This window comes from Triticum dicoccoides, chromosome 5A (assembly GCF_002162155.2).
Source record: "Triticum dicoccoides isolate Atlit2015 ecotype Zavitan chromosome 5A, WEW_v2.0, whole genome shotgun sequence".
NCBI lineage: Eukaryota > Viridiplantae > Streptophyta > Magnoliopsida > Poales > Poaceae > Triticum > Triticum dicoccoides.
In genome coordinates, this window is record NC_041388.1 from 539,340,090 (window position 1) to 539,356,665 (window position 16,576).

The 16,576-nt window shown below is 40.4% G+C and overlaps 1 protein-coding gene across 2 annotated transcripts; it reads left to right on the plus strand.

Annotated features, from left to right (window-relative positions):
- The first annotated feature begins 3,192 nt into the window (after positions 1-3,192).
- LOC119302614 (O-acyltransferase WSD1-like) lies at positions 3,193-7,404 on the plus strand. 2 transcript variants are annotated; one of them, XM_037579652.1, is made up of 7 exons: positions 3,193-3,540; positions 3,651-4,265; positions 5,121-5,187; positions 5,293-5,366; positions 5,790-6,005; positions 6,140-6,280; positions 7,010-7,404. In XM_037579652.1, exons 1-7 carry the CDS (start codon positions 3,229-3,231, stop codon positions 7,175-7,177), a joined length of 1,593 nt encoding a protein of 530 aa, XP_037435549.1. In that variant the 5' UTR covers positions 3,193-3,228; the 3' UTR covers positions 7,178-7,404. The 2 variants fall into 2 exon arrangements, with proteins under 2 accessions (XP_037435549.1, XP_037435550.1); XM_037579653.1 differs by having other exon boundaries at positions 3,195-3,540; positions 6,143-6,280.
- Positions 7,405-16,576: the final 9,172 nt, after the last annotated feature.

Genomic DNA, 16,576 nt, shown 5'->3' on the forward strand with positions numbered 1-16,576 from the left:
CCCTGCAAAGTTTTGTACTGACAGCACCCCATCTGCTGATGGAACTTGCTGGCAATGTTTTGTCGCGGTCTCTAATGGAGTATCTGCTAATTTATTTGATCCGTGTTTGCGTGTTAGTGTATACATGAACATACACTTTTCTGAATTAGTTGTGCAGCACAGATGTAACTGAAACAATACAGAGGTTTGTTTGCATTTCAAATCTCGTGATTCTTTTCCACTCCCATGTTCCACAACAAACACATTTATGCAGTTTTTATTCATCTATGATATCCTACGAGGGCACTGATTCGATAAAAGCATTACGCACATTGCAAGATTGGCGTGCACTGTTTTCACCGCCATATTTGTTGCATGTGGCTCAGCAGTCAGCACACCTGAAAGACAGTTTGATATTGGGTTAGTAGAAGAGATCAACCATATGGCGCAGTGGTCAACCACACCAGGTGCCTCGCATACCTTCTAGTGCTGGCTCAGCACACCTGAAAGACAGCATGATAATGAGTTTAATGACAGGTAACAAGCTTGTAAAAATTGTGCCACATACCAGCCATGTCAGAGTAGCAGTAGCTTATTACCAAAACTATACTTAACTATATAAACCATTTGCAATCACTAGAATCAAAGCATTGCCATGGTTTCACATTTCAGTTCAGCTGTATTTATTTTTTATTGCTTACGATCTCTGACAAGGTTACCATGTTGGCCCAAAATTTCCAGATCATCATATATGTTCCCTGAGTCACGACATGAAACCGATGATCTTAGCTACTTTGTTGTCCAAAGTACTTGAAATGTTATTTACATTTATCAAAGGTCAGGCAATAAGGTCTTTCTGATATCAAGTAGATTAGAAACAGAGCAAAATGATGCTATTTCTATGTAGGGTACAACTAAGGTACAGTATCAAAGCTGTCAGTTCTCGTTTAGTTCAAGTTGTGTGCTGTATCCGGTGGGACCTTGTAAATTTATGTAAACTAACTTTTCATAGTAAAATATTTTGTTCCACCTAGGTATATTTGTTGATCCTCTGATGCAGGTTCAGCAATAACTGATATTGTAATTGACTGGCCCGCTTACCAAACTATGAAGCAGTTAGTGAAATGATGAGTTCTTCAGCAGTAAGTCTCTTTTTTGTTTTTCTTGTTCAGAGGAATCTGAAAAAAACATATCCCAGAAGAATTTAACATGCTTACAATTATACTCCCTCCATCCCAAGTTACTTGCCGCAGAAATGGATGTATCTAGATGTATTTTTAGTTCTAGATATATCAATTTCTATCCATTTCTGCAAGTAATTCGGGAAGAAGGGAGCATCAGATAATAGTCTTAGTTAAAATGGAAATGAGCAAGCTGTTCTGTAATAGAGATCAGCTTGAGACACTCCAATCTCACCTACTAGATTGAAGTCTCCATATCTGTAAATTTCTCAAATTTCAGGACCTTGTGTTTTCCAAACAAAACACTGTTTATGTTACTATGACAAGTTTATAAAACAAAATGCAACATCATGAAGCAATGGAACAACCAGTTCTTACCAGAATTTGAGCAAAAATACATCTGTGCGGCCTTTACGTTTAACTAGATCCAAAACGTAAACTATCTCAATATGAGCTTGGCTGATGTATATTGGTCTATATCATGCATAATTCACATATATAGACCAATATACATCAAATAAATGAGGAAATTTGAGTAAAGCTAGGAATTTTAGTGGACTCTGTACACACATTTTTTTGGATGTTGGCTCTGCCATTGCTCCCCCGTTCCATTATATGAATGAAAACCCCCTTTTTTGCGGGGATATATGAATGAAAACCCAGTTATGCAATACTTTCTAGGGCAATCTCCACGTGCAGGTTCTTCAGAATTTTTGGCTTAAAGGTCCACATTTGAATGTGAATTACCGTGACGGCATTCAAATGTGGTCCTTTTTATGAAATGAAATAGAGGGAGAAGCTCATCAATGGTAGCCAAGGAGCCCGATGTTTACTGTTGAATATGATCAGACCGGCAACTACCAACGGTCTCAGCTGTTCTGATAGTGTTACTTGACCAAGAAAGACTACCACACCGGAGCATTAAAATGTACATAGTACTCCCTCCGTCACGGTTTAGAAAGCACAGTTAGATTTACGTGCGTTTTTAAAATAGACAAGATTTAAGGCGCAATGCAATTACTTCTACTAGAACTCCATGCATGACTGCTGCTCACGTCCGGGTGTAATTTATGCATGCATGGTGTGAACGTGTGTGTGTGTGTAAAAACTAGTTTTGCATGCATAGTGTGAACGTGTGTGTGTGTAAAAGCTAGTTTTGCATGCATGGTGTGAACGTGTGTGTAAAAGCCAGTGGGAACGATGGCCTGTGGGTGGAAAGCTACATGTTTAGTGGGCATGGGGTTGCTACGCATTGATTTTTCAAGAAATTAAGCGATGTGCTATTAACTACGCTGCTATTTTTCAATCGCATGCAAAGAAAACTAGAGCCAATCATGGAACGCCTTGGTCCCAGAGATTTCTCATGTACGCCTTCTAAACCGTGACGGAGGGAGTACTTCTTTTCTTCCGGACTCCTTTGAAATTCTTATTATATGCTGCTTTTAAGGTCTCGCACTAGACTACGTTTTCTTTCTTTTTTGGGGAGATTGGACTACGCTTTCAAACTGCCGCCATCTTTATTTCCTCAAGGACCAGTGTGCCTTTCATTAATTAATACCCCGTCCGTGCCATAATATAAGAGCGGTTTTGACATTACACTAGTAAGGCTGGTCATAGTGGAGAGTAACTTAGATTAGTGTCATGCATATGACACTAGTCTATATTACTATCTTCATAGTGCAAAGTGTCATAAAAGTAGTATCATATATAATTACATTTATTAGCTAATCTCCTCATGAACTAGGTGCCACATAAGCAAACTTGTTTTGGGATGTGTTATGTTACTAGCTAAGTTACTCTCACTATGTCAAAACCGCTCTTATATTATGGAACGGAGGGGGTTATATTTTTTTCGGTCCTAATATAAGTGTCTCAATTTTAACACAACTTTAATGGAGAAAGTATACGTACTCGTACCAATTTGTTTTTCTTGCGAGGTCTATTACCAATCTTCCGTGTGTGTGTGTACAAGCTAGCCAGGAAGGTCACGGAAAGAGAAACACATACTCCTCATCCTATATATACCTACACCTACTACCTACAGATCGAGCAGATCACTCCGTAGTACATGCAGCGATCGTCTCTTGAAACTAAAGTAGCTATGGACGCTAGCAGTGTTAGCCCCTCGATAGTCTCCGTGCCAACGAGCCGATTGCTCCCGATACGCACGCCGAGATCGGCACCGGCCGAATGGACGACGACGGACGATTCCTCGGCGGCTACGGAGGAGGAGGAGGAGCCTGTCACTCCTACTGCAAGACTCATGGAAGGTATATACATCGTCGTCACCATCGGCCTTGGTTCCCCCGTAAACCTACCGGTCTTCAGCGCCGGCGCTGCGGCGGAACTTGCCCGTTTCCCACGCTTCCGCAGCATCCAAGTATGTATACATGAATACTCTTACCAGTAAAAGCATACTTCACGATTTTGTCACTAGCTAGGTGTAATTAAACGCGTGAGTGCATGCGTGTGTCAAATCTCAAATGTTAGGTGACAGATGGGAACGGCAACAACCCGCGGTGGGCGCGCACGGCGGTGAACGTGGAGGACCACATGATCGTCCCGACGATTGACACCGCCGCCGTGGCGGCCGACCCGGACCGGGCCGTGGAGGACTACGTGGCCTCGGTGTACACGCTCCCCATGGACCGCTCCCGCCCTCTATGGGAGTTTCACTTCCTCGACTTCCCGACCTCCGAGGCGGCCTCCACCGTGGTGCTCCGCGTGCACCACTCCCTCGGCGACGGCATGTCGCTCATCACACTCCTCCTGGCGTCCTCGCGCAGCGCCGCCGATCCGACACGCTTGCCGGCCATGCCAGAGCAGCCAGCGCGCACAGGCGCCATCTACGCGCCGCGGCGCCGAGAGCCGTCATCCGCTGGCGCCCTAGCGGCGTTCATCACGTGGATATGGCCGTATCTCGTGCTCGCATGGAACACCATGGTGGACGTGAGCTTCTTCGCTGCGACGATTGTGTTCCTGAGGGACCCGTGCACACCCTTCAGACGTGCGGACGGCGACGTCGCGTTGAACCCCCGTAGGCGCTTTGTGCACCGGAGCCTTAGCTTGGACGACGTCAAGTTCGTCAAGAATGCCATGAGTTGCGTAAGTATATATATGTCCTAGCTATGCACTCCATCCGTTTTTAAATATAAGACCTTTTAGATATTTCAATATGAATTACATATGAATATATATAGACGTATTTTAGAGTGTATGTTCACTTATTTTGCTCCGTATGTAATGTAAGACCTCTTTTAGAGATTTCAATATGAATTACATTTGAATATATATAGACGTATTTTAGAGTGTAGTTTCACTTATTTTGCTTCGTATATAGTTCATATTAAACTCTCTAAAAAGCCTTATATTTAGAAACGGAGGGAGTAGCTGCCCGTTCGATGGACCGATGATCACATAACTCTTCTAAAATCCTCATCTACACTATGACTGTGTACGTACGGCATTTTCTCCGAGCCAGATAAAAACAGTTGTATAATTAGTTCACAACAATATACTCTTGGCATGTATGAAGGTAGTTAATAAATGCAACCATATATGATACTATTTCTATGACATTTTGCACTATGAAGGTAGTAACATAGACTAGTGTTATGACACTAGTCTAAGTTAATCACCACTACGACTAGCCTAAAAGTGTTCCGTTTTCTTATCCAAACCTTGATATGAGGTTACCAGTTAAAACATTCTGCAGACATACACTATAAACTATATAATGTTTTTTAATCTCAAAATCATCTTTAATCTGATATCATCAATTTTATCTCTTGACATGTGTGGCCTTAGCATTATAATTATGCTTCTGTGTGCGTCTAGCTATTTGTGTGCTGTAATATTAGGTGATATGTCACACAGCTTGCGAAAGTTTATAGAGGGAGTATTAACTAATTTTGTCCTTTTTTGCGAATAATTAATTTTGTCTGTGTTTTTTTCCTGAAGACTGTCAATGATGTGCTGGTTGGGGCAACTTCCGCTGCTCTGTCACGCTATTACTTTCGCAAGTCTGGTAAGTAATGTAAGCCGGACAACGAGGGTATACAGTTTCTCCCACAAGCCAACGTGCTGTACTTGCTATACACATTAATTCATGTAACTGATCAACTTGTGTTAGGTGGCACCGACACTTACAGAACATGGTTGCGGTCTGTCCTCCTTGTCAATACAAGGCCAACCGCTAGCCTACAAGTAAGTTTTTCATTTCCCTTAGAAGAAAAGTTTTTCTTTCATCAAAACATGTAAATTTCCAAAAAGAAAAATGTCAGTATTGATATTCATTTATGTTTCTGCGCTCCGAATGCTACACCTTACTTATGTAAATATATGACATTTCAGTTGTCAAAACGATTTTCAACACGCAAGTTTTGGCCCATTACTTTTCATATGAATGTTAGTAAAAGAATAGTATGAATCATTGTATTATGAAACAACTCTTGTAAAACTATTGATATCATATATGCACACCTGAAGAATCTAATTAATTCCAGTGTATCATACTAGTAGTTTGACTGCATGTGTGTTGAAATGTAAATTATTTCGGAATGCAAGAGATCGTCTCATTACAAAGCATATCATTATTTTAGTCTAATGTTTTCTTACAACTATGTACAGACATATGCTAATATGATAGAATCCGGTAGGAGCAATGATGTGGCATGGGGAAATCAACTAGGCTACATCCTCCTTCCATTTCATTTAGCGATGCACGATAATCCACTTGCATATGTTCGCAAGGCTAAGATGACCGTGGACAGGAAAAAGAGCTCACTTGAAGCTATCTTCACATGTAAGACAAGTGAAGTTTTTGTCAAAATGTTTGGTCTGAAGGTATATTTTCTACCCAGCTTATATGTTTTTCGTAAAGCCGAATTACACAAATTAAGAAACTCCTTGTTTAATAAACGAATATTGTTTTTTTAGTTATTATCCAAGTTTGTGACTGTTTGACTTGACAATCCTAGCAGGCAGGCGCTTTTATCTTCCGCCGTATGTTCGCCAATACAACTATTTCATTCTCAAACCTGGTTGGACCAACTGAAAAAATAGAGTTGTGTGGGCATCCAGTTGTCTTCATTGCGCCTAGCGTTTATGGAGTTCCGCAAGTAAGTCACCCACGATCTTATGTCAAAAAATCTTCAATCTTAAACCAAAATTTTATCAAACTAAACCAAAATTTTATCAAACTCAACTCATCTACAAAACAATCCACAATGCAAGGACATTGGTCGTAATGCTTTGCTTTGGAACAGAAAGCCACTCTATCTAAATTATCAAAACCACCCATTTGATCTACTTTCGTTTATTGAAAAAAAAAAGAGAATACAGAACTACAACATTATACATGCTTTACCACATGGTCATATAGTTATATTCAAAGTTATAGATGCACCAAGGAGAAATTAAACGTATATAACTAGACGGACCAAATTCGTTAAAGAGTACTCAAAACTAGGTGAGGTGTACTATGAAAACGCTCTCCAATGGAGTTTATAGAACAATGAGATAGTTAGGAGTATTTGCATTGCTGCATTCCCCCCTCCTCCTCTTCTTTTGACAGTGAACTAGAAGCCAAGACACCACATATGGTTAGATGCAATTCTAAATATAACTATGTGGATAGTTTTGTCATTAAATAGATACGCGACTATGGAGATAACTTGGTTTTGTGTGGGCATACATTAATACACACTCCCAACCAAGCTAGGTTAACATCTTGGAACAATACAAGTAAAATTTCACCATGGAAAGAAAAGAGAAATGGAAGTAAACTTATAAAATTCAATCATTCGGCCACCCTGATTTGTAATTAATCACAAAGGTTTCTTTTGCAGGCTTTGATTATGCACTACCAGAGTTATAATAACACTATTAAGATAGTTTTATCGGTTGATGAGGAAATATTTCCAGATTATAGTCAACTTTTGGATGACTTTGTCGTGTCCTTCGGGCTCATTAAGGATGCGGCTTCAAGGCTTTCAGAATCCATCAAGAAAGAGTAAGCAATGGTGAATTACTTAGTGCCTGTATGAAAATTGTATAATGCCAGCATTGTACTCCTACATATTCGATATGTGTGTATCATGAGTCTCGACAAAGTACCTAAAATGATAAATTGTACCATACCAAGGTTGCAAGTCAAATGTATTAGGCACTATTATTGTTGGACAATGATGTATCACAAGGAATAATATGAATTATACATTTATACGAGGACCATGCTAATTAATTAATTGTCCTCCTATGAGATTTCAGTTTAACACAAAAAATTAAATACTGGTTTTTTAAGCCTAATACTGGGGTACTCTGTGCCCATGGATACACTTTGTTTACCAATAATGTGGCATCCACCTCTGTTTTTTTCCACAGTGTAATGATATCACATCGTTTTAGTACTATCACATTTTAGTACTTTTAAAGCATTCTTGAAGCCAATATTTGGGATGCTCATTTTTTTTGTCTCTTGTCCATTGGCGATGGCCATCACGGCATTATCTTGCCCCTCCAAGCTATCGCCATGTAAACGACACCGAATACATTTATGAAAAAAAGTAAAACTCCATCAAAGGCTCTCAACGATGATTTGAGATTATTGGTCGTCTGATCAAACTCACCAACGCACCCGATTGATACAACACCCTATAGGATTTCTCCCTCTCGCGATTCGTTCAATCCACCATAATCAAGTTGGTGCTCCACAAAACAAGCTAGAAACTATATCCTTCGTCGCACTGATCGGCAGCCGAATGCCTAAGTAGCCCATCGAAATGATTCTCCCGCCTTGCCTGTTCTGGGCATGTTAACTAGTCCATTTCGTGCACCCGCAAACCGTATTTGCCGCATTAAGCAGCAAACTATCGCTGCTCCGGATAGGCACTGACCCGAGCGACAAGAGATGGGCCGACACACTTTGAGAGGTTACATAGTGCTAGCCAACCAGTTTTTGAAGCCTTCTAGTAGGTCCCCTGAATCTGTTTTTTGTTTGTTTTGTTTGTTGGTTTTATTGGTTTTTGTTTTTGTTTTGTTTTTCTTCTTTATATATATATATATATATATATATATATATATATATATATATATATTCAAAAATTTCAAAAAATGTCCGTGATTTCATTAAAAATGTTCATGTTTTTCAATAAATGTTCATAAATTTGAGAAAATCTTCATGTTTTCAATAAAGTTTCTTTTCTTTAAAAAATGTTCAAACATTTCAAAAATTGTTTGTGTCTTCAAAAAATGTTCATATTCTAAACAAGGGATTTCTATATTCATGCCCCTCCCTCCTTTGTTCTGCTCAGTTTCATCCAAGCCATCTAACATTCCTCACATTTCCCCTCAACCGCTCGGCCCACCCTCACAAATGCCCAAGCGGGAGCTTGCCCGTCAGGTGAAAGTAGTTGACTGTTACTTGACTCGGTTAGTGACGCGTGGGACACCCCCTGCTGGCCCATCTGTTAGTGGCTGCATAGTCATAGGCAGCCCCTTAGCCCAACGGCCAGTGTCTAGCTAATTGGCCAAAAAGGTGGCTTATAATGCCGTGAGAGGGACTTGAACTTGAGCCTAACCGCTGAAACTGCATCGGACGGGGCACTTGTGTGTGTCTCTATGTGTGTGTGCGCGCGCGTGCATGTGTGTGCGCATGCGTGTGCGTGTGCGTGCGCGCGCGCGCGCGTGTGTGTCATGTGACAGAATCGACCCAAGATTCAGTGACCCTGGAAATGATGGAGCGCCGACGGTGTGTAACAGCCCCAACCCAAAACCTAGGACCAATTGCAATCTTTGTAATATATTTTGGATCATATTGCAATATGTTGTGTGGTATTTATTTTCCCTTTTCTTTTCTTCATGTCTTTAAATGTTTCACGCCAAATTAAAAATTATGATCATTTTCAGCAAGTCATTTGAGCTTCCTCCTTTTCTTTTAGTGGCCTTCCACTTTTCCTTGTCAAGCTTTCCAAAAAAAACCAATCTATTTCATAGTTCAAGTTTGGTCTCCAAACTTTGTCACAAATTCTCTGTTTTCAAACAGCAACATTTATACTTGCAAAATAAGCATGGCAAAACAGTACAGTCTGTAAAGAATGTAAGAGTATCAATGCTTCTTAAACTCCAAAGATTATGAAAGTTTACCACACTGTAGAAAATTTATCAGATCTTATTTTGCAAAAAAATTCAACATTTTATCGCATTCTAACTTTTCTAGGGAATTTTTGCGACAGCGGTAAACTTTTTGTTTTCAAACAGCAACATGTATACTTGCAAAATAAGCATGACAAAGGCTATCATTGCCACTTTTATTGAAATAAAAGATGCAAAACATTATTCTAAATAACAGCAAGCAAATCCTAACAAAATAAATTGACGCTCCAAGCAAAACACATATCATGTGACGAATGAAGACATAGCTCGAAGTGAGGTTACCGATAATGTTTCAGACGAAAGAGGAGATGTCTTCCGGGGCATCCCCAAGCTTAGTTGCTAGGATCTTTCTTGAATATTACCTTGGGGTTCCTTGGGCATACCCAAGCTTAGGGTCTTGTCACTCCTTATTCTCATCATATCGATATCTCACCCAAAACTTGAAAACTTCAATGACACAAAACTTAACGGAACTTCGTGAGATAGGTTAGTATGATAAAGAGCAAATCATTTCACTTTTGATACTGTCAAAGACAAGATTCATAATTGTTCTCACACAATGCCTACTGTAGCATATTATTTCCACAATTTATATTGAGCAATATAAGCCATAGAAACTAGAAAACAAGCAGACTATGCATTGAAAACAGAATCTGTCAAAAACAGAATAATCTGTAGTAATCTATACTCCAACCATACTTCTGCTACTCCAAAATTCTGACAAAACAGGAAAACCTGGGTAATTTGTCTATTAATCTTCTGCAAAAAGAATCAACATTTTATCACGCTTCTGTTAAAAATAAGAATTGTTTTCTTGAGCACAAAAGTTTCTGTTTTTCAGCAAGATCAAATCAACTATCACCGTAAGCCATCCCAAAGGTCTTACTTGGCACTATATTGAAACAAAAGAAATAAAAAATGATTACTACAGTAGCCTAACCATGTGAACACACAAAAACAGTGGGTAAAAGTGTTGGGTTGTCTCCCAACAAGCACTTTCCTTAATGCCTTTTAGCTAGGCATGATGATTTCAATGATGCCCACATAAAAGATAAGAATTGAAACATAACAGGGGCATCATGAAACATATTACTAGCACATTTAAGTCTAACCCACTTCCTATGCATAGGGATTTTGTGAGCAAACAACTTATGGGAACAAGAATCAACTAGCATAGGAAGGCAAAACAAGCTTAACTTCAAAACTTTCAACACATAGAGATGAAACTTGATATTATCGCAATACCAACAAGCATATGTTCCTCCCTCATAATAATTTCAGTAGCATCATGAATGAACTCAACAATATAACTATCACATAAAGAATTCTTTTCATGATCCACATGCATAAAAAATTATTACTCTCCACATAAGCAAATTTCTTCTCATCAATAGTAGTGGTAGCAAACTCAACAAAATAGCTATCATGTGATTGAAAATTAAAATCATGATGACAAGTTTCATGGTTATCATTATTCTTTATAGCATACATGTCATCACCATAATCATCATAGATAGTAACTTTGTTGTCATAATCAATTGAAAGCTCTTCCAAAATAGTGGATTCATCACTAAATAAAGTCATGACCTCTCCAAATCCACTTTTATCATTATAATCATCATAAATAGGAGGCATGTAATCATCATAATAAATTTTCTCATCAAAACTTGGGGGACTAAAAATATCATATTCATCAAATATAGCATCCCCAAGCTCATGACTTTGCATATCATTAGCATCATGGGTATTCAAAGAATTCATACTAACAACATTGAAATCATGCTCATCATTCAAATATTTTGTGCCAAACCTTTTATTGACTTCTTCTTCTTACAGTTGAGGACAATTTTCCGAACCATCATTTTCAAGAAAGATATCATAAAGATGATCAATAATATGATGCAACCTCAATTCCATTTTATGTAGTTTTCTTTTATAGACCAAACTAGTGATCAAACAAGAAACTGAAAGATTCAATTGCAAGTTATAAAGATATACCTTCAAGCACTCACCTCCCCGGCAACAGCACCAGAAAAGAGCTTCGTTGATGGGGTGTGAGTGCCGCTTACCTTACCTCCCCGGCAACGGCGCCAGAAAAGAGCTTGATGTCTACTACACAACTTGTTCTTGTAGACTCGTGTTGGGCCTCCAAGCGCAGAGTTTTGTAGGACAGTAGCAAATTTCCCTCAAGTGGATGACCTAAGGTTTATCAATCCGTGGGAGGTGTAGGATGAAGATGGTCTCTCTCAAACAACCCTGCAACAAAATAATAAAAAGTCTCTTGTGTCCCCAACACACCAAATACAATGGGAGATTGTATAGGTGCACTAGTTCGGCGAAGAGATGGTGATACAAGTGTAATATGGATAGTAGATATTGATTTTTGTAATAGGAACAATAAAAAACAGCAAGGTAGCTAGTAACAAAAGTGAGCACAAACAGTATTGCAATGCTTGAAAATGAGGCCTAGGGTCTATATTTTCGCTAGTGCATGCAATCTCTCAATAGTGCTAATATAATTGGATCATATAACCGTCCCTCAACGTGCAACGAAGAATCACTCCAAATTAAGTTCCTATCTAGCGGAGAGCATAAGACGGAATTGTTTGTAGGGTACGAAACCACCTCAAAGCTATTCTTTCCGATCAATCTATCCTAGAGTTCGTACTAAAATAACACAAAGCTATTCTTTCCGATCGATCTAACCAAGAGTTCGTACTAAAATAATGAAGGAAATATGCCCTAGAGGCAATAATAAAGTTTTTATTTATATTTCCTTATATCATGATAAATGTTTATTATTCATGCTAGAATTGTATTAACCGGAAACTTAGTACATGTGTGAATACATAGACAAACAGAGTGTCACTAGTTTGCCTCTACTTGACTAGCTCGTTGAATCAATGATGGTTATGTTTCCTAACCATAGACATGAGTTGTCATTTGATTAACAGGATCACATCATTAGAGAATGATGTGATTGCCTTGACCCATTCCGTTAGCTTAGCACGATGATCATTTAGTTTATTGCTATTGCTTTCTTCATGACTTATACATGTTCCTATGACTATGAGATTATGCAACTCCCGAGTACCGGAGGAACACTTTGTGTGCTACCAAACGTCACAACGTAACTGGGTGATTATAAAGGTGCTCTACAGGTGTCTCCGATGGTACTTGTTGAGTTGGCATAGATCGAGATTAGGATTTGTCACTCCGATTGTCGGAGACGTATCTCTGGGCCCTCTCGGTAATGCACATCACTATAAGCCTTGCAAGCATTGTGACTAATGAGTTAGTTGCGGGATGATGTATTACGAAACGAGTAAATAGACTTGCCGGTAACGATATTGAACTAGGTATGAGGATACCGATGATCGAATCTCGGGCAAGTAACATACCGATGACAAAGGGAACAACGTATGTTGTTATGCGGTTTGTCCGATAAAGATCTTCGTAGAATATGTAGGAATCAATATGAGCATCTAGGTTCCACTATTGGTTATTGACCAGAGACGAGTCACGGTCATGTCTACATAGTTCTCGAACCCGTAGGGTCCGCCCGCTTAAAGTTCGGTGACGATCGGTATTATGAGTTTATGTGTTTCGATGTACCGAAGGTAGTTCCGAGTCCCGGATGTGATCGCGAACATGACGAGGTGTCTCGAAATGGTCGAGACGTAAAGATTGATATATTGGACGGCTATATTCGGACACCAGAAGTGTTCCGAATGGTTTCGGAGAAAACCGGAGTGCCGGAGGGGTTACCGGAACCCCTCGGGGAAGTATTGGGCCTTAGTGGGCCTGGGGGGAGAGAGAGGGCTGCAGCCCAGGAGGTGGCACGCCCCCTCCCATGAGGAGTTCGGATTGGACTAGCGGAGGGGGGCGCGGCCCCTTTTTCCCTTTCCCTCTCCTTCTCTTTCCTTCCCCCTTTCCCCTTCCTAGTAGGACTAGGAAAGGATGAATCCTACTCCTACAAGGAGGAGGATTCCTCCTCTCCTTGGGGTGCACCAAGGCCGGCCGGCCTCCCCCCTTTCTCCTTTATATACGGGGGCGGGGGGGGGGGGCACCCAAAGACACACAAGTTGATTATTCCAAGCCGTGTGTGGTGCCCCCCTCCACCATAATCCACCTCGATCATATCGTAGCGGTGCTTAGGCGAAGCCCTGCGTCGGTAGCAACATCATAACCGTCATCACGTCGTCGTGTTGACGGAACTCTCCCAGAAAGCTCTACTGGATCGGAGTTCGTGGGACGTCATCGAGCTGAACGTGTGCTGGACTCGGAGGTGTCGTGCACTCGGTACTTGGATCGGTCGGATTGTGAAGACGTACGACTACATCAACCGCGTTCTCATAATGCTTCTGCTTACGGTCTGGTACGTGGACGATACTCTCCCCTCTCGTTGCTATGCATCACCATGATCTTGCGTGTGCGTAGGATTTTTTTTTTTGAAATTACTACGTTCCCCAACAGTGGCATCCGAGCCAGGTTTATGCATATATGTTATATGCACGAGTAGAATACAAATGAGTTGTGGACGTGGGTATATACATATTGCTTGCCGTCACTAGTTGATTCTTGATTCAGTAGCATTGTTGGATGAAGCGGCCCAGACCGACATTACACGTACGCTTACGCGAGACTGGTTCTACCGACGTGCTTCGCACATAGGTGGCTAGTGGGTGTCTGTTTATCCAACTTTAGTTGAATCCGATTCAATGAACAGGGTTCTTTCTGAAGATCAAAAAGCAATCACTATACCGCGTTGTGGTTTTTGATGCATAGGTAAGAACGGTTCTTGCTCAACCCGTAGCAGCCATGTAAAACTTGCAACAACAAAGTAGAGGACGTCTAACTTGTTTTTGCAGGGCATGTTGTGATGTGATATGGTCAAGACATGATGCTAAATTTTATTGTATGAGATGATCATGTTTTGTAACACCGTTGTCGCCAACTGGCAGGAGCCATATGGTTGTCGCTTTATTGTATGAAATGCAATCACCATGTAATTGCTTTACTTTATCACTAAGCGGTAGCGATAGTCGTGGAAGCAGTAGTTGGCGTGACGACAATGATGCTTCGATGGAGATCAAGGTGTCAAGCCGGTGACGATGGTGATCATGACGGTGCTTTGGAGATGAAGATCACATGCACAAGATGATGATGGACATATCATATCACTTATATTGATTGAATGTGATGCTTATCTTTTATGCATCTTATTTTCTTAGATCGACGGTAGCATTATAAGATGATCTCTCACTAAATTTCAAGGTATAAGTGTTCTCCTTGAGTATGCACCATTGCGAAAGTTCATCGTGCCGAGACACCACGTGATGATCGGGTGTGATGAGCTCTACATTCACATACAACGGGTGCAAGCCAGTTTTGCACACGCAGAATACTCGGGTTAAACTTGACGAGCCTAGCATATGCAAATATGGCCTCAGAACACTGAGATCGAAAGGTCAAGCGTGAGTAATATAGTAGATATGATCAACATAGTGATGTTCACCATTGAAAACTACTCCATCTCACGTGATGATCGGACATGGTTTAGTTGATATGGATCACGTGATCACTTAGATGATTAGAGGGATGTCTGTCTAAGTGGGAGTTATTAAGTAATATGATTAATTGAACTTTAATTTATCATGAACTTAGTACCTGATAGTATTTTGCATGTCTATGTTGTTGTAGATAGATGGCCCGTGCTGTTGTAGATAGATGGTCTACGAGGGTACGTAGATCACACTCTCCCCTCTCGTTGCTATGCATCACCATGATCTTGCGTGTGCGTAGGAATTTTTTTGAAATTACTGCGTTCCCCAACACTAGGTATGACACCTAGATCAGATATGAACTCCTTCATCCAGACTCCTTCGTTTGCTGCTTCCGAAGCAGCTATGTATTCCGCTTCACATGTAGATCCTGCCACAACGCTTTGTTTAGAACTGCACCAACTGACAGCTCCACCGTTTAATGTAAACACGTATCCGGTTTGCGATTTAGAATCGTCCGGATCAGTGTCAAAGCTTGCATCAACGTAACCATTTACGATGAGCTCTTTGTCACCTCCATATACGAGAAACATCTCCTTAGTCCTTTTCAGGTATTTCAGGATGTTTTTGACCGCTATCCAGTGATCCACTCCTGGATTACTTTGGTACCTCCCTGCTAGACTTATAGCAAGACACACATCAGGTCTGGTACACAGCATTGCATACATGATAGAGCCTATGGCTGAAACATAGGGAACATCTTTCATTTTCTCTCTATCTTCTGCATTGGTCGGGCATTGAGTCTTACTCAATTTCACACCTTGTAACACAGGCAAGAATCCTTTCTTTGCTTGATCCATTTTGGACTTCTTCAAAATTTTGTCAAGGTATGTGCTTTGTGAAAGTCCAATTAAGCGTCTTGATCTATCTCTATAGATCTTAATGCCCAATATGTAAGCAGCTTCACCGAGGTCTTTCATTGAAAAACTCTTATTCAAGTATCCCTTTATGCTATCCAGAAATTCTATATCATTTCCGATTAGTAATATGTCATCTACATATAATATCAGAAATGCTATAGAGCTCCCACTCACTTTCTTGTAAATACAGGCTTCTCCAAAAGTCTGTACAAAACCAAATGCTTTGATCACACTATCAAAGCGTTTATTCCAACTCCGAGAGGCTTGCACCAGTCCATAAATGGATCGCTGGAGCTTGCACACTTTGTTAGCTCCCTTTGGATCGACAAAACCTTCCGGCTGCATCATATACAACTCTTCTTCCAGAAATCCATTCAGGAATGCAGTTTTGACAGCCATTTACCAAATTTCATAATTATAAAATGCGGCAATTGATAACATGATTCAGACAGACTTAAGCATCGCTACGGGTGAGAAGGTCTCATCATAGTCAATCCCTTGAACTTGTCGAAAACCTTTTGCGACAAGTCGAGCTTTGTAGACAGTAACATTACCGTCAGCGTCAGTCTTCTTCTTGAAGATCCATTTATTTTCAATTGCTTGCCAATCATTGGGCAAGTCAACCAAAGTCCACACTTTGTTCTCATACATGGATATCATCTCAGATTTCATGGCTTCAAGCCATTTTGCGGAATCTGGGCTCACGATCGCTTCTTCATAGTTCGTAGGTTCATCATGATCTAGTAGCATGACTTCCAGAACAGGATTACCGTACCACTCTGGTGCAGATCTTATTCTGGTTGATCTACGAGGTTCGGTAGTATCTTGTTCTGAAGTT